This window comes from Maylandia zebra, linkage group LG1, assembly GCF_041146795.1.
Source record: "Maylandia zebra isolate NMK-2024a linkage group LG1, Mzebra_GT3a, whole genome shotgun sequence".
Classification (NCBI taxonomy): domain Eukaryota; kingdom Metazoa; phylum Chordata; class Actinopteri; order Cichliformes; family Cichlidae; genus Maylandia; species Maylandia zebra.
Window position 1 is genome coordinate 12,619,699 of NC_135167.1, and position 16,114 is coordinate 12,635,812.

General features: G+C 40.2%; 1 protein-coding gene across 1 annotated transcript in view; it reads left to right on the forward strand.

The window, feature by feature from the left end:
- Positions 1-16,114, forward strand: part of LOC101475482 (ras-specific guanine nucleotide-releasing factor 1) — a 31,572-nt gene that overhangs the window by 9,699 nt on the left and 5,759 nt on the right. The window contains exons 3-19 of the mRNA XM_004539586.4: positions 1,105-1,252; positions 2,014-2,106; positions 4,034-4,287; positions 4,414-4,493; positions 4,904-5,097; positions 5,344-5,453; positions 5,841-5,959; positions 6,349-6,509; positions 6,735-6,798; positions 7,546-7,688; positions 8,218-8,300; positions 9,010-9,258; positions 12,605-12,978; positions 13,382-13,498; positions 15,181-15,351; positions 15,700-15,806; positions 15,947-16,059. Coding sequence (XP_004539643.2) covers positions 1,105-1,252; positions 2,014-2,106; positions 4,034-4,287; positions 4,414-4,493; positions 4,904-5,097; positions 5,344-5,453; positions 5,841-5,959; positions 6,349-6,509; positions 6,735-6,798; positions 7,546-7,688; positions 8,218-8,300; positions 9,010-9,258; positions 12,605-12,978; positions 13,382-13,498; positions 15,181-15,351; positions 15,700-15,806; positions 15,947-16,059 — 2,580 coding nt within the window. The remainder of the gene's footprint in view (positions 1-1,104; positions 1,253-2,013; positions 2,107-4,033; positions 4,288-4,413; positions 4,494-4,903; positions 5,098-5,343; positions 5,454-5,840; positions 5,960-6,348; positions 6,510-6,734; positions 6,799-7,545; positions 7,689-8,217; positions 8,301-9,009; positions 9,259-12,604; positions 12,979-13,381; positions 13,499-15,180; positions 15,352-15,699; positions 15,807-15,946; positions 16,060-16,114) is intronic.

Here is a 16,114-nt window from a genome sequence, read left to right on the forward strand (position 1 = left end):
CTGCCGTTGTAGTGTGTTACTGATGGTGACCTTTGTTACTTTGGTCCCAGCTCTCTGCAGGTCATTCACCAGGTCCCCCCGTGTGGTTCTGGGATCTTTGCTCACCGTTCTCATGATCATTTTGACCCCATGGGATGAGATCTTGCGTGGAGCCCCAGCTCGAGGGAGATTATCAGTGGTCTTGTATGTCTTCCATTTTCTGATGATTGCTCCCACAGTTGATTTTTTCACACCAAGCTGCTTGCCTATTGTAGATTCACTCTTCCCAGTCTGGTGCAGGTCTACAATACTTTTCCTGGTGTCCTTCGAAAGCTCTTTGGTCTTGGCCATGGCGGAGTTTGGAGTCTGACTGTTTGAGGCTGTGGACAGGTGTCTTTTATACAGATGATGAGTTCAAACAGGTGAACTCATAGGTGCCATTCATACAGGTAACGAGTGGGGGACAGGAAAGCTTCTTACAGAAGACGTTACAGGTCTGTGAGAGCCAGAGATTTTCCTTGTTTGAGGTGACCAAATACTTATTTTCCACCCTAATTTACGAATAAATTCTTTACAAATCCTACCATGTGAATTCATGGATTTTTTTTCACATTCTGTCTCTCACAGTTGAAGTGTACCTCTGGTGCAAATTACTGACCTCTGTCATCATTTTAAGTGGGGGAACTTGCACAATCGGTGGCTGACTAAATACTTTTTTGCCCCACTGTATATGGGACGTTTTAGAGGTTTGCAAGTGGGGCATGTTAGAAAACACCTAAACTGAGTAAGATTTAACTAAAACACCTGCCAAACATTTCTTTTGACAGGACATTTTCAAGGCCAGGTTTAGGCAAGCTGAACATAATTGACTGTATTGAATATAGGCCTTAAATAACATGCACGTGAACAGTTTAATTATTGCTCACACAAAAGCATCCAACATATGGAGTGCTATCCCATCAAGTATTTAAAGACCTGGTTGTGTAAGTAAATCCTGCACTTTCTGAGGATTTAAGGTCCGTGTTCCAAACATATGCTGATCAGAGGTCTGTATTTGATTTGATAAAGCTATGGAGAGCCCCTGAAACATGCGTTAATGAGGTCTTTGCGTGTGTGTCTGTATAGTTACAGGAACCTGGCTACAGAGCATGAGACCCTCATGCAGAAGTATCTTCATCTACTCCAAATAGTGGAGACGGAGAAAACGGTTGCCAAGCAACTTCGACAACAGATAGAGGATGGGGAAATCGAGATAGAGCGACTGAAATCAGAGGTAACTTGCCTTGTAATTTCATGCTAGTAACACAGTACCTGTATATGTGTGATGTGTGTTTACTGGATAGCATACAGAGAGAAGCGATCAAAAACAGGCAGGCTGAGAGGATAAAGTGAGAATGTGGTCACAGGACAAAGGTCATGACCCAGATTCCAAACCACAATGTTCTGAGTTCATGATGAGCTTTGTAGCTTGCAGTGCCCCTGGGATGTCCTTGTTAGAGACTCTGTAATGCTGTTGAGTGTTTTGTATCCTAATTATTCAGTCTAAACTAAATCAAATGCACCTCTCTTTAATGTGCTAATGGCTAGCTTCAGCTGAACCAAATTTTTTCAATATGCATGAATCGGCTTTTGTTGCACATGATACTGGAGTCTGTGGCTGAAAAACATGATCTACTATCTCACTTTTCACAGCTAAAGAGTGTTCTAGTAATGGTGTTTGTGTTATTTTGTTTAATTTCAGTCTTTTATCAGAAGTTTTGTATTCACATGCTGTGTATAATGGAAGCAAATGCAACAGATTTGAATGAAATACAAAACTGGTATTTTGATGTGTCTGGTGCAGTTTCTGTGTTTATAATTCCTTTGAGCCAGCTAATGGATAGCTGGACAAAAAGTAATTCAAGAACATGAACTGAGATATTAACAACCATAGTGAAACATATTTCGGAATAAGAGATGATCATGAGTAGAGTTTATCTGGCCACATATTATATTCCTCTTACTGAGTCCTGTACTGGTTATGATGAATTTCAGATTGCTGGACTTCTGAAGGACAATGAGAAGATCCAGTCAAATCCAGAGGTGCCCCCCAGCGAGGATGATACAGAGATCAAGAAGATCAAAAAGGTGATCTGTATCAGTATTGCACAGTTTTAAAGGGTAAAGCCTGACTTACCTTTTTTAATCAAGAAAACCTAAATTAATGCAAAGATGCTAAAGGTAAAGCACTGATGATCTTTTCCAGTAGGGATGTTGTTCATTTCTGAAACAGATTTTTGACATCTTTGGGTACCTGCAGTTTTTAAAAAAAAATCCTAATAAATTCAGGGAAGCTCACACTTGATCACGCTAGATCACTGCAGTCATCAGCTTCTTTTGTCCTCAGTTCTACTGAGGAGCTGCCTGATCTGAATTAAGGCTGGAGAGCTTGGAAAGCTTTGAAATGTTAGTTACTGTACAGCTGGAAAAGATGATGACTAATAGTCAGTTGAACATAGTTTGCATAGAAAATGTTGACTTGTCTGGTAATATTTGCTATTTCCTATTTCCTAAGTGGTAGAGAAACCGTGAAACTTGTGATGCAAACTCAAGATGGACATTGTTCACCTTCAAAGTAATAGTTCCATCATGTAATATATGTTGGTTTCATTGTAAGGCATAACTTTTACTTTGAAAGTAAATGTTCTACATTTCTGGGTTACAGTACACTTTTCAGAGTTTCAGCGCCACTTGGTGAACAGATGGGACGTGTTTGTGGGCAAGTTGGCATCTTCCATGTAAACTATGTGTAACTGCACAAATCTGCTAGGAACCAAATCAATCACAAAGATTTATTTGGTGCTCCACTCTTTTTGTGACTGATTTCACCTCCAGCCTCAAGCAAACATTTACCACCCAGTTGGGGAATAAACATTCTACCTCACTTACCAGTCTATAGATGTGAACCAGTGCAATAATTCAATGTGGGCCCCTCCCACCAGCATTCAGCACTGTAAATAATCTGATCTCAAGCCAGCAGAAGTGGACACAGTAGGCTGGTCTGCTAGCTAGTGATGGTAGTTGAAGTGACCATATTGTACATGTACAATGACAATAAAGATCGATTCTATTCTATTCTATTCTCAAGTATTTCTCTCACACAGCTAAGGCTAGCCTAGCAATGTTTAGTAAATTAAGATTATATTTAACTGTTATTATCTGCTGATATTTCTATTTTTTCTTCTTTTTTCACTCCTCTTACACTTTGAGTGTATGCATACCACTTTCGACAGAAGTGAGTCGAGTCAGGTGGGGTACTCTGAGGGGGGTCAGGTCTCTCCTACTGTCAGTGCAGACTTTGCACATTGCCACTGGCATAGTTCCCTGCCTTTCCTGGTGGAAAGCAACGCCTTTGACTGAGGCATTATTTAATTTGAACTTACCTAATAAATGGACACGTCTAAACTTGCCTTGACTCATGTTTGCTCAGTTTGGGGCAGCACTTACAAGATATAAACTATATACATATACATATATATACATATACATACATATATATATATATATATATATATATATATATATATATATATATATATATATATATATATATATATATATATATATATGTATATATATATATATGTAAATTATAAGATCATTATTTTGTGTCTTAATGGAAGGCTAATTATCAAATATTTTAGCATTTTGTGAGTTTGGTACAGTTTTTGGCACCTTTTGGTCTCTACTAAATATAAAATTATTTATCTGGCTTTTAATCACAAAAAATGTTTAAGCATCTTTAACGGCAAATTATTAGATCCACTTTTCTGTCTATTTTTTGTGCTGATAGTGTCGTCAGTGTAACAGCTATGAGCAGAAACACGACATCACACACATTTGATTCACTGCATAACTCAAGGTGCTTTATATTATAAGATAAAGACTATAATAATACAGAGAAAACCCTATAAAAAAATCCACGGAAGTCATGGAAATCCATTAAAACTCAAATCTCCAAAATTATAAAAAATTGTGGTTTTTTTTCAATGTTTGATAAATCTTTTTGTCACAGGTCCAAAGTTTCCTGCGAGGATGGATTTGCCGCAGGAAGTGGAAAACTATCATCCAAGACTACATTCGCTCGCCCCACGCTGAAAGCATGAGAAAGAGGAACCAGGTGGTGTTCAGCATGCTGGAAGCCGAAGCCGAATACGTCCAGCAACTCCACATCCTGGTCAACAACTTCCTGCGGCCACTCCGAATGGCCGCCAGCTCCAAGAAACCGCCCATCACCCACGATGATGTCAGCAGCATCTTCCTTAACAGGTGGCTGGTGGTCATGCTGTTTGTGAGAGTGGTGTGACTCGGCATGGCGGGAGCTGCCAACATTTTTGGACAGCAGAAGGAGAAACAATAGCTCATGACTGCCATTTTGCTTATTTGTTTCATTAGTGAGACCATCATGTTCCTCCATCAGATCTTCTACCAGGGCCTGAAGGCCAGGATAGCCAGCTGGCCAACACTGGTGCTAGGTAAGAGGCACAGAATAATACGTTAATTTTTCTAAATTGCAACTAAGAAAAATAATTTCATTTGGTTAAATGTATACATTTTTTCAGATACAACAGAGGTTTCTTACAACACAACACAATGAAAGTGTTTTCATCATTGAGAAGCACTGTCAGTTTTACACACATAGTTGAAATCATACCATAAAGATATGAATTCAACTAAAAATAATGAATCTACGCCCTTCCTTCCTTGCAAAAAATAATAATGATTTATTGTCTGTCGGGTAGGCGACTGAGGGTGAGAGTATAAAAAACATTTTTTGAACATATACAGATACCGAGCACATGACTTCTCCTTCAATGGTACTTTGTGTCTGCACTGATTCTTCCAATTTTTATGGTTTATGGAATTTTTTGTCTCTTTTTTTTAGCTGACCTGTTTGACATTTTACTGCCAATGCTAAACATCTACCAAGAGTTTGTGAGGAACCACCAGTACAGCTTGCAGATTTTGGCTCACTGCAAACAGAACCGTGACTTCGACAAGCTGCTGAAGCAGTACGAGGCCAAGCCTGACTGTGAGGAGAGGACGCTGGAGACCTTCCTCACTTACCCCATGTTTCAGGTAAAATTACAATGTGGATGACTTCACTATTACACATTACTACACATATTATGATTCGGTGATGTATATATATTGACTGTATGCTAAAGTTAAAATTCACATAAAATACACGAGGCATTAGTGCTGCAACACACTGTGGTGAAATAGTTTAAAATGCAGTAATGTTTTAAATTTGGACTGAAAAGATACATGTAACACAAAATAAAACATTTTCAGTCAAACTCATTTAAAGCGCATCTCTTTCAGATTCCTCGTTACATCCTGACTCTTCATGAGTTGCTTGCTCACACTCCCCATGAGCATGTGGAGAGAAACAGTCTGGACTATGCCAAATCAAAACTGGAGGAGCTTTCCAGGTAGAACTATCAATGTAGCTCGACAACACAAACATACTCAGTGGGATCTTTGTCTGATGTAAATCAGAAACTAGTAACCCTGAATTAGTACCTGTATTTTAATATATCTTGTACTTGGCATAAGGATACAGAAAACAGAGCTATAATAGCCAGTGACTCATCCAATCGACGCAAAGTACCAAAAATATAACACAGTCAGACACAGACACAGTGTCTATCATTTCTAACAGTTTTAATTGATTTTGTGGTCACTGTTCTCATTTCACGTAATAGAACAGTGGAGCAAATTCACTATAAGAGTTGATGAACTCTATAGAAACAATAAGAAAAAACATATGGCTTTAATTAAGAAGTACCTGAAATCATTAGTATTTGTTGTCCTTTCAGAATCATGCATGATGAGGTAAGCGAGACGGAGAACATCAGGAAGAATCTAGCCATTGAACGAATGATTGTGGAAGGTTGTGAAGTGCTTCTTGATACCAGCCAGACCTTTGTTAGACAAGGTAAAGAAAACGTTTTCTTGTGTTGTTCTTATATGACAAGGTTTGCAGTTATGGTCAACAAATAAAAACAAACTTGAAACTGAGTTTTTATCGTGCAAAAAAAACCAAAAAAACTCACTAAGTGTAAAAGTTGCTGGTGTATTCAAGCATGGGTGTTTCTTTTATTAATTTAGGGTGCTAATGAAATCCTTGATGAAATGATGACACAAATAACACATTTTTTGCACCAAAATGTATGGACATTGGGTTTTTTTGGATTTTCTTTTTAAATTTAAATTATGTAGTTTATTTTTTCTTCTTGTATGGCCAGTTTTCAGATTACGAAGGAAAAGAGAGCAAATTCAAAATTTGCTTATATGTTTTTCTTGCACACGTGTTTGTGTTCATAGGTTCTCTGATCCAGGTGCCAATGAGCGAGAAAGGGAAGATCACACGAGGCCGGCTTGGCTCTTTGTCTCTGAAGAAGGAAGGAGAGAGACAGTGTTTCCTCTTCTCCAAACATCTTATCATCTGCACCCGAGGCTCCGGAGGAAAACTTCACATCACTAAAGTATGGCAGGATTGACCTAAAGTAGGCCAAGTAGTAGAAAAACAGTAAAAATTCATTCTACATGAGTGTAGGGTGCAGTTATAAAACACTTCACCTATTTTGTTTATAAATGTATAATCAATGTTATACTGTTAAGTATGTTATCCTTAAAGGATGGGCTTGATGATGATCTGTTAGCTGGCAGCATGGTGAATGTGACCCTGTGACCTTTCATGCCTCTTACAGAATGGAGTGGTGTCTCTCATAGACTGCACTCTGATTGAGGAGCCGGAGGGGACTGATGATGAGTGTGAGTTATTATGTGTAGTGGATTCAAATGTTTCCTTTATAAATACATACATCTAGAAGCTGCAGAGTGTTTACTGTATGAAGAGCTTGAAAAATGAAGTGATACCACTTTTCTATTTGGCATCGCCATACAGGCGTAACAATCTAACAAACGGGGGGCTGTAGCAGTTAGTGAATCACCCTAAAAGCGGACGAAGAATGTTTTCCACTTTACCAACTAAATTTTCACAGTTACAAACCAGAATGTGGTGTTTGTGGGGTGTGGCTGGATTAAATGCTCTGCATATAAAACACATTATCTCTACAGAAAGTGTTTTTGCATGATTTCCACCGTTTCCTCTTCACCCCCACATTACTTGAGGTGTCAGAATTTTTTTTTTAATTTACTGCTATTAAAGTTAGCCAAAACAATTACTCACAATTGTTGATTGACTGATATTTGTTCCAAATCAAGGTAATAACCCCAATGAATAAAGCAAAGATTATTCCATTATTGTGCTTTGCTCAGTATTTGCAAAATCAAACATTACCGCTGCATTGCTGTATTACAAGGTTAATTATTGACTTTACTGTGGAAAGATTTAGGAATATAAAATCAATATAAAATATAAGCATAACGTATGCAGAAAAATAATGTGAACAAACTGAAACAAAAATAAATAAAACAGTAGCTGATCTATTCTAAAGTACAGCAAATTGTTTTCTTTCCTATTTAGAATTTTTATTTTATTTTATTTTTGCCTTTCAGCCAAAGGGGAGCGCAGTGGTCAGGACACAGAACACCTGGACTTTAAATTGATGGTGGAACCCAAAGACGTCCAGCCTTACACCGTGATCCTTGTGGCTTCTTCCCGACTGGAGAAGTCAGCGTGGACAAGTGATATCAGTCAGGTATGTCTCGCCGCTTATGTTAAGACATTTGATTTCACGTTTTTTTGTTGCTGCAGCTTTAAAAAAACACTTCTCAAACTCTGTAAATCTACAGATTTTGTCAGTCATCTTGTAATGAAGTGGTAATCGAATGATAAATAATCTCAATATACAAATTCGATTGGGAATGGGCAAGATTTTAGTTGCTGTTTTAAGCTTCTGTAATTGAAGATGTATTGGCCAATAAAATTTTGATCAAGTGCAAGTAAACAATTTGTGTGTGGAAAGAAAATAGAGAGAACACCAGTGCAGTGATCAGTGCAAAGAATAGGAAGTCTTGAACTGGATGTCTGTTATACATTACCTGGCTACACGAGTAGCCTCCAGAGACTTTGTCAGGGGACATACGGAGCATGAATCACGCAAAGAGACCAAACTTACTGAAGCTACACACATGATCTGATAAATGTTGGAGCCTGGAGCATTCATATGTTTATAAACATGCTCGTCTTCTTGCACTGTTATGCTCACTGTGCTTTCTGCCTTACAGTGCATTGACAACATCCGCTGCAATGGCCTGATGATGAATGCCTTTGAGGAAAACAGCAAAGTCTCTGTGCCACAGATGATCAAGTGAGACTTGGACACACTGTAGCAATAGTAAAGCACATACAAAGTATGTTCAAAAGGCTGCATAAAAATCACAGATGTTTGCACATGCTCATACTTACAGGCTCATGATGTAGCCTAATGCTAACATTATCCCTAAAAATGTATAGGGCTTCTGTGTTAATATTCACACAGTAGAAAACTGACTTCAAACGTGACTAAAAATGGTAAGTATAAAAAAGTGAGCTTTGTTTATAAAGCTGATAATCAGTCCAGAAACGCCACCTAAAGATGAGCAAAAATCTAACATTCACAGGCTGCAAACGCAGGAACAGAGATGAGGAACACAGAAAACTCATGGGAGGAAAACATGGAGTACAACAGACAACTGGACAAAGACAGTCACACTATTTATACACTGGAGACTAATTGGGAATCGGAAATAGAGGAATGAGACATGGTAAAACGCAATTAAGACATTCAGACAGAGAGGAAGTAAAACCCAGAACGTGAAACCAGAGAAAACAAACTCAAAGAAAAACAGGAAACAACCTTATAGACAACTACCTAACACAGATCAAGAAGAACACAGAGCCAAACATGAGAAATAATAAACTTAATGCACGAACTGAAAGAAGGCCAAGAATTCACGGCCACTAAATGGCATTTAATTGCAGTAACTGGAGCTACATCTCTATATAACTTTATTAACCTCACTTTTAATCCAATACAGGTCAGACACCAGTTTGTACTGTGATGATGTCGACATTCGCTTCAGCAAGATGATGAACTCCTGCAAGGTGCTGCAGATCCGCTATGCCAGTGTGGAGCGCTTGTTGGAGAGGCTGACCGACCTGCGCTTCCTCTCCATCGACTTCCTGAACACTTTCCTCCACTCTTACCGTGTCTTCACCAGCGCTGATGTAGTACTGGACAAGCTCATTACCATCTACAAGAAGCCCATCAGTGCCATCCCTGCACGGTAAGTGAAATGATTCCAGGAGGTTTAATGAGGGATTTTATGAGCTCCCTGGTATAAACATTTTCACACTAACTGCATTTTAGTTGCTGGCCAAAACCTTATTTCATCAGTTTTGAGCTTTTAATGCCAACCTTTTTATACCAAGTTGCATTTCCGATATTTCTTAATTTGCACTGAAGTACAACCCCAATTCCAAACATATTTTAGTCAGAGTAGAACATAGAACACATATCAGATGTTTAAACTGAGATATTTAACTATTTCATGATAAACAATGGTTCATTTTGAATTTGATAGGAGTAATACCTCTCAAAAAACGGGGTCACTGGCCATCTTTATCACTGTGTAGCATCCCCTCTCCTTTTAACAACAGCTGGATGAACATTTTGCCTCTTTAAGGCATCTTGACTTTGTGTATCTCAAGAGTACATACTATCATCAAAAGATTCAGAGAATCTGCAGAAATTGCTGTGTGAATGGGATGAGGCTGGAAATCCATATTGGATACCCATGATCTCAGGAGACACTACCCTGAAAACAGGTGTAATTCTGTCATGCTCAAGAAGTTTCAGTGAACACAATTCACCATGCCAGCCATAAATCCAGGTTAAAGCTCTGTTAGACAAAAAATAAGCGATATGCGAACATGATCCATAAATTCTGTCGTCTTTTCAGAGCCAAAGCACATTTAAAATAGACTGAAACAAAGTTGAAAAGTGTTGTCTGTGAAGGTTCTCAGTCATCCAGGTCATTGTAGTCTAAGGAGCTTGCAAAGAAAAGCGTCTGGACTTCTTTAAGTTGCTTGAAGACGTTTCACCTCTCATCCGAGAAACTTCTTCAGTTCTAAGAGTCAAATGGTGGAGAGTCCCAGATTTAAACCCTGTGGGAGTTTCCCCCCAAAGAGGGACAAAGGACACCCTGATGATCCTCTACCTAATCACATGAGCCAAGGTGTGAAAACGGGTGTGGGTCACAATCACGCAGGGTTTCGGGTGAGCTCATTGTGAAACCTGGCCCCACCTTATCATGCGATTTCCTGAGGTCAGTTGGCCCAGGGTGTGAGTGGGCGTTAAGGTGTCTGGGAAGGGATCTCAAAACCGGATTATAGATGGCAGACAGTTGGTGTCGTAAACCACCGCCTCTGTTCAAAGATGGTCGCTCACAGTGGACATAAATGGCTTCTTTCACTCCTCTTTAAAACCATCTGTCCTCTCTGTCCAAAATGTGAACATTGGCGTCCTCAAAAGAGTGACCTTGAAAAGTGTTCTGTGCTCAGTAAAATCACAATTTGGAATTATTTTTAAAAAACATGGATGCTAAGTCCTAGAGGGACCCTTGCCTAGTAGTATTGGCAGCATACATCTGTAAAGTCACCATCAGTGCTGAAAAGTATAAATGCAGCTAGCAAACGTTACAGCTCAGCCCAGCGAGACGCTGTTACATGTTTACATGTTTACTGTTACAAGCATGAGCCTCGCAGCATTGGTAAATGCATACTTCCTTCATCATCAGTACATGACACAGATCAGTCTCATTAACATTCTTTTGTTCTCATTTCCTTGGAATGAGAAATTTCTACTAAAATTTTCAGATGTTGTTTTTGGTGCTTAGAGCACCACAAAGCGAGCTCCATTTTCTTCCATTATATTCAAGAGAAGGAAAACATCTCTACAGATAACGAACTGGGTAACTCACACCAAAACACTCTAGCTGGATACTTACTTTACTTTATTTTACTGGTTTGATAAATTCGACTTTTGTGTAGCAGAAACTGTGATTAGGTTGTTTCTAAGTAAGACATTCACATGAGTTGTGTCTATGTTCTTGTTTCTCCACATTCACTGTTAGCATTTAAGTGGGCAGCTTACTTAGCAGGGTAAAAGGGCCTTTTACATTAAACCCTTAGGAGAACCTCACTGCAAGGGCGATCCCTGTCACAAATGCAAAAAATGAACAAAGTTCGACATTTCCAGTAATTTTTTTTTTCGCGAGAATGCAGCAACAGTGCAGTAATGGTGCAGTGAAGAGACGGGACTTCCCCAGTGTCAGAATTAGTCTCTCACGTGGAGTGCCTGTAAGTCGCCCATCATATCCTGCCCAGGTGAGAAGGGACTGGGGAGGAGGCAAGCAAGAGGTCACACCAAGACTTCTTTTGACCGCCATCACAGTTAATTGAGTCCTGCGTCCACCCACCTCCTCCTGACTCCTCCTCTTCTTTTTCCTGCCCTTTTTTTTCACATTCTCTCACTTTTATCTTTCTTTCCAGAAGTCTGACCATCCCTCTCTTCGCTGCGCTGTCACCATAGCAACCCTTTACTCTGCTGCAGGACCCCACCCTCTCGTTCTCTCCTCGTCTTCTCCCTCCCTCTCTCCCTTTCTCCCATCATCTGCAGCGGCTCTACGGTATTAAATATTGATGGTGGTGTTTTGCACCCAGACCCTACTCTCCTCGTCCTTCTTCCTTTTTGTCACACTCCTCTCTAATCTCTTACTTAAATATCTTCTCTTGTTTTTCTTCTATCCTGCTTTACTTGCTTTCCTCTCTTGAATCTCGACTCTGCCTTATGCCTTTATTTTCTTCCTGCCTCCTGTTTTTGTACTTCTGCCCCTCTCCTGTCTTAATGCTCCCAGCCTTCATCATTCCAATCTATGCTCCTTGCTCATCTCTTTAAATTACTGCTTTTATTTTTCTTATAATTTTAGGCAAGGAGACACAACATGGCTGCAGCTAACACCATACAGGGCTGGAGGCTTCCCATTCGCCCACTCTCAGCCACCAGCCTTTGCTGTGGTGGAATCCATATCCACTATGTTGCTCGACTCACCCCCTCCCTCTCTGTATCTCTGTTTTTGCCACTGCTATTTTTTTTTGGGTTTTTTTGCGGTGTACCTCTATCTCTTTCTCCAACTTTCCCCACTATCTGGCTTTCTCTCTCTCTCCATGCCTCTGTGGGCCTCCCCTGGGCTGGTTGCTGTTGGCAGCACCCGTGCCTCCCACACTGTCACTTGACATGCTATTTATAGGCCTTCAGAGGGGGTGGCTCTCAGTGCAAGGAGGATGCTGTCTTAAACAATGTAGCTTAAATAAAAGAGTCAGGAGCTCCCAAAGAGCCTTCTGGTTAACGCGTTCCCTTACTGCTTCTGTGTACAGACACAGAGTGCACCATGCATTCCCCCCTTATTAACATTTCTCCTCTTTCCTATAGTTCCTAGTCAGATTGTGGGAATTTTCCCCTCCACAAATTCAAAAAAGTTACTCTTTAGCTGTGAAAAATGTTCTTTTTACCCCTCATTTTTCATACGTGCCTCCTTTTTCTCTTCTCTTTCACCCTTTCCTCTCCTGTAGCTCTTTGGAGCTTTTCTTTGCCAGCAGTCAGAACAGTAAACTCCTCTACGGCGAGCCACCCACATCGCCACGTGCCAGCCGCAAGTTCTCCTCTCCTCCTCCACTCTCCATCACCAAGTCATCCTCTCCCAACCGCCGCCGCAAACTTTCACTCAACATCCCCATCATCACGGGTGGCAAAGCCCTGGACTTGGCTGCACTCAGCTGTTCTCCCAATGGCTATGCAAGCATGCACTCCACCATGTCACCCTTCAGTAAGACCACCCTCGACATCAACAAGCTCTACATCTCTAGCACCATGGCCAGCAAAATCCCTGATGAGGGAGAATCCAAAGCTGAAGGCAAAGCTGAAGAGTCTGTTGCCAACAAGCAAGGTCAGAGCCTCTGTCCGAGGGAGTATTGTAGAAATTTTTTTTTTTTTTTTTTTAAAAAGCCTATTTAAAACCTTATCCTTTGTGACATAACAGTAAAAGATCAGCCAAGTTTTGTAAAACTTAAAGGGACAGTTTACCCCATATCACCTGTGATTCATTTTTGTATTTATTTTTTTGTCAAATGTTGATGGTCTTTTGGCACTTAGGGCACCACAAAAAAAGATGCAACTGGTCCCATTATATTTAAAAGAGTGCAAACATCTGTATGAGCAGTATCTCCTAATAAACTCCAGCCTAAACAAAGTCTATTTTGGGGTGAACTGCTTCCTATGACTGTAAATTTCTAGCAGTCTTCTTCTGTGTTGCTTTTTTCCCCCAATGGTGAGTTACTCTGTCTGTTCAGATCTGTCTGTAAGAGAGGAGTGCGATGAAGACCCAAGTCAGAGTGACGACGCAGAAGCAGAAATGTCTCCTCCTAAGTCACCATCAACGCCCAAGAACGTCAAGGCAAAAAACTCTGGTAGAGTAATTTAATTGTGTTGCAAATCTTGCTGAAGCTGTTTAAGCTTGCATGTCCGAGGCTTGTTGAAGAGTGTCTGGTGATCTACTTTTATATTCACACCCACCAGTTAAAAAGACAAATGAGCTGGCAAGATTGTACGAGCTGGCAAATTTGAGCAGTTTACTGGATAGTGTTACTGACAGTGGAGTGTCTTGGCAAAAAAAGGGATAAAATAAAATCAATAATAATGCATAATGTCAGTAGAAAAAAAAATCCACAGGCCTACTGTTCATATGCTTCATCCTCCATAAAATGTACAAAAATGGAATCAAAGGAGGATTTGCCTAGTGTAATTGCACTGGAGACATAGTAGAAGTAATACAGGCCAGGTTTCAGATTAGACGTTATATTTCCTGACTTTTTAAGAGTCAGGAGGGCTAAAAATGGAAATGCACTTCATTTCTAACATGTAAAAGTTTTGACTCTTGTATTTTCATCAGAAGAAAAACAAAGCTATAGCCAGAAGCTGGTTGGCTTAGCTGAGACAGTGCGCAAACTTAACATTAATCTTCTTTTTGTAATCTTTGCAAAAAAGAGTTACATGCCTGCCAAGAAATAGCCAAACACAAGAACGTGAGAAGATGTTATCAATTCATGAATTTTGAAACAACACTTAGGCAGGTTTTTGTTGTTTCTATGCCTGTACTCATTCTGCAATGAACTAAAAGTCACTGGCTGTAGCTTCAAAATTTTTTGTAGAGAGAATACGAGAGTGGAATTAATCTCCTCATCTATCAGTGAAAAATGTGTGTAAAATAATTTCTTTAATGCTTATGAAATGCTTAACTTTGCTTCTTCTTGGCTTGTGTCACCGATATGAAACTGTTGAAATGTTACAAAATGTTAAAATAGCTTTCATTATTGCTTCCCATTTCATAGTTTGGGTTTGTCAATGTTTAAAAATGTGAAGTCAGAATCAAAGTCAGCATGAAATATTTTTACCACCCAGCAGTCAAGTTGTGTGAGACGTGTTTAAAGGCGGAGATGAGACGAGCAGGTAAATAAATATAGCCACAGCGGATTTATATCAAACTTTTTTTTCTGGAAATGATAAGCGTAGCAATTGCCAAATAAGGTCTTGGTAAAAACCACCCACAGCCTCGTGGCCCTCCCCGTAGAACACAGAGAAGGAGCATCCACCCCATAGGTAGTCAGGCGCAATTCATTCCCAGTGTGTTCTCTTCCCACGGTGCTGGATACAAGGGAAGCCAGTGCCTCGTGTGAGTAGGTGGAAGGAAACCTTGTACCTTGGCAACGATGTGCGTGTTCTTCTATACCGCCCCCGGCTGAATGGGGGAGGGCAGGGAGGAAGGGAGGGAGTGAAGGAAGGAGGCAGAGAGGCAGACACAGTGGAGTGTACAATGTAACTGCAACAAGCTGCATGATGCATTGTGCTGCGTCTGTTTTAGCTCTCTGTTGCCCTCCGATGGTCAACAACTTAGTTTGATTATGCACATGCGGTACTGTGTGTACAGCATAAACAAATTACCTTTCAGCCTAATCTTTAAGAAGCTCAGAAAGGTAAACTGAAAGTGTTTTTGTAATGGTTGTCTTCCAAAGGAGGTGCCCTTCAACTCTTTTATGTCAATATTGATCTAAGTATGATTTCAAATTAAATTCATTTGCGTTCTTGTCTGCAGAGTTTTCTCTGTTTTCCTTCAACAATGGCATGGTGGTGTCATCTTGCCGGGAGCTGGACAACAACAGGAGTGCTCTTTCTGCTGCCTCAGCCTTTGCCATTGCTACCGCTGGTGCCAATGAAGGCACACCAACCAAGGAGAAGTATCGTCGTATGTCCCTTGCCAGCACAGGTCAGTTACAGAGCTACTACCTCTGTTTACTCCTAGCGACGCCTGTTGGCTACCTGGAAGCTTCCTTTGTTCTCTGCTGATGATCTGCTGGAGCCTACTCATTGAAACAGTCTCTAATCTAGTAATCTAGCCATACTGGATTATAAATCCATGCTTGTGTTTAGATATTGTTTAGATTTAACAGAGATCAGTTAATCAATATAATCAAGGTAGTGTCTTCCTCACTAGGGTGCACCCAGACAAGTCAGACAATAATAGGAGCCCCCTGGTGATTTTAAAAGAAAGATCATAAAATATTGATGGTATATAACACAAGTTTGTGCTTTAGGAGTTCACTTTTTATTCCAGGTTTCCCTACAGACCAGAGAAATGGGGACAAAGAGTTTGTTATCAGAAGAGCTGCCACAAACCGAGTCCTGAATGTGCTGCGTCACTGGGTCTCCAAACATTCGCAGGTGCAGTCCCCTTTTCTTTCTTTTTTCTTTTTCTTGTTTGGTTCTGTCTTTCTGTGCCCTCACAGGATAAAAAAACAACAACAAAAAAGCTCATAACACTTCAGTAATGACACTGTGGTTGTTCATTTGTGGATCCTCAGGACTTTGAGCTGAACACAGAGTTGAAGATGCGAGTAATTGGCTTCCTGGAGGAGGTGATGCATGACCCAGAGCTGCTTACACAGGAAAGAAAGGCAGCTGCCAACATTATCAGGTTGGTTTTCCGTTATCATTGCTTGATTGCTCTTACAGTCATGTATGACACAACT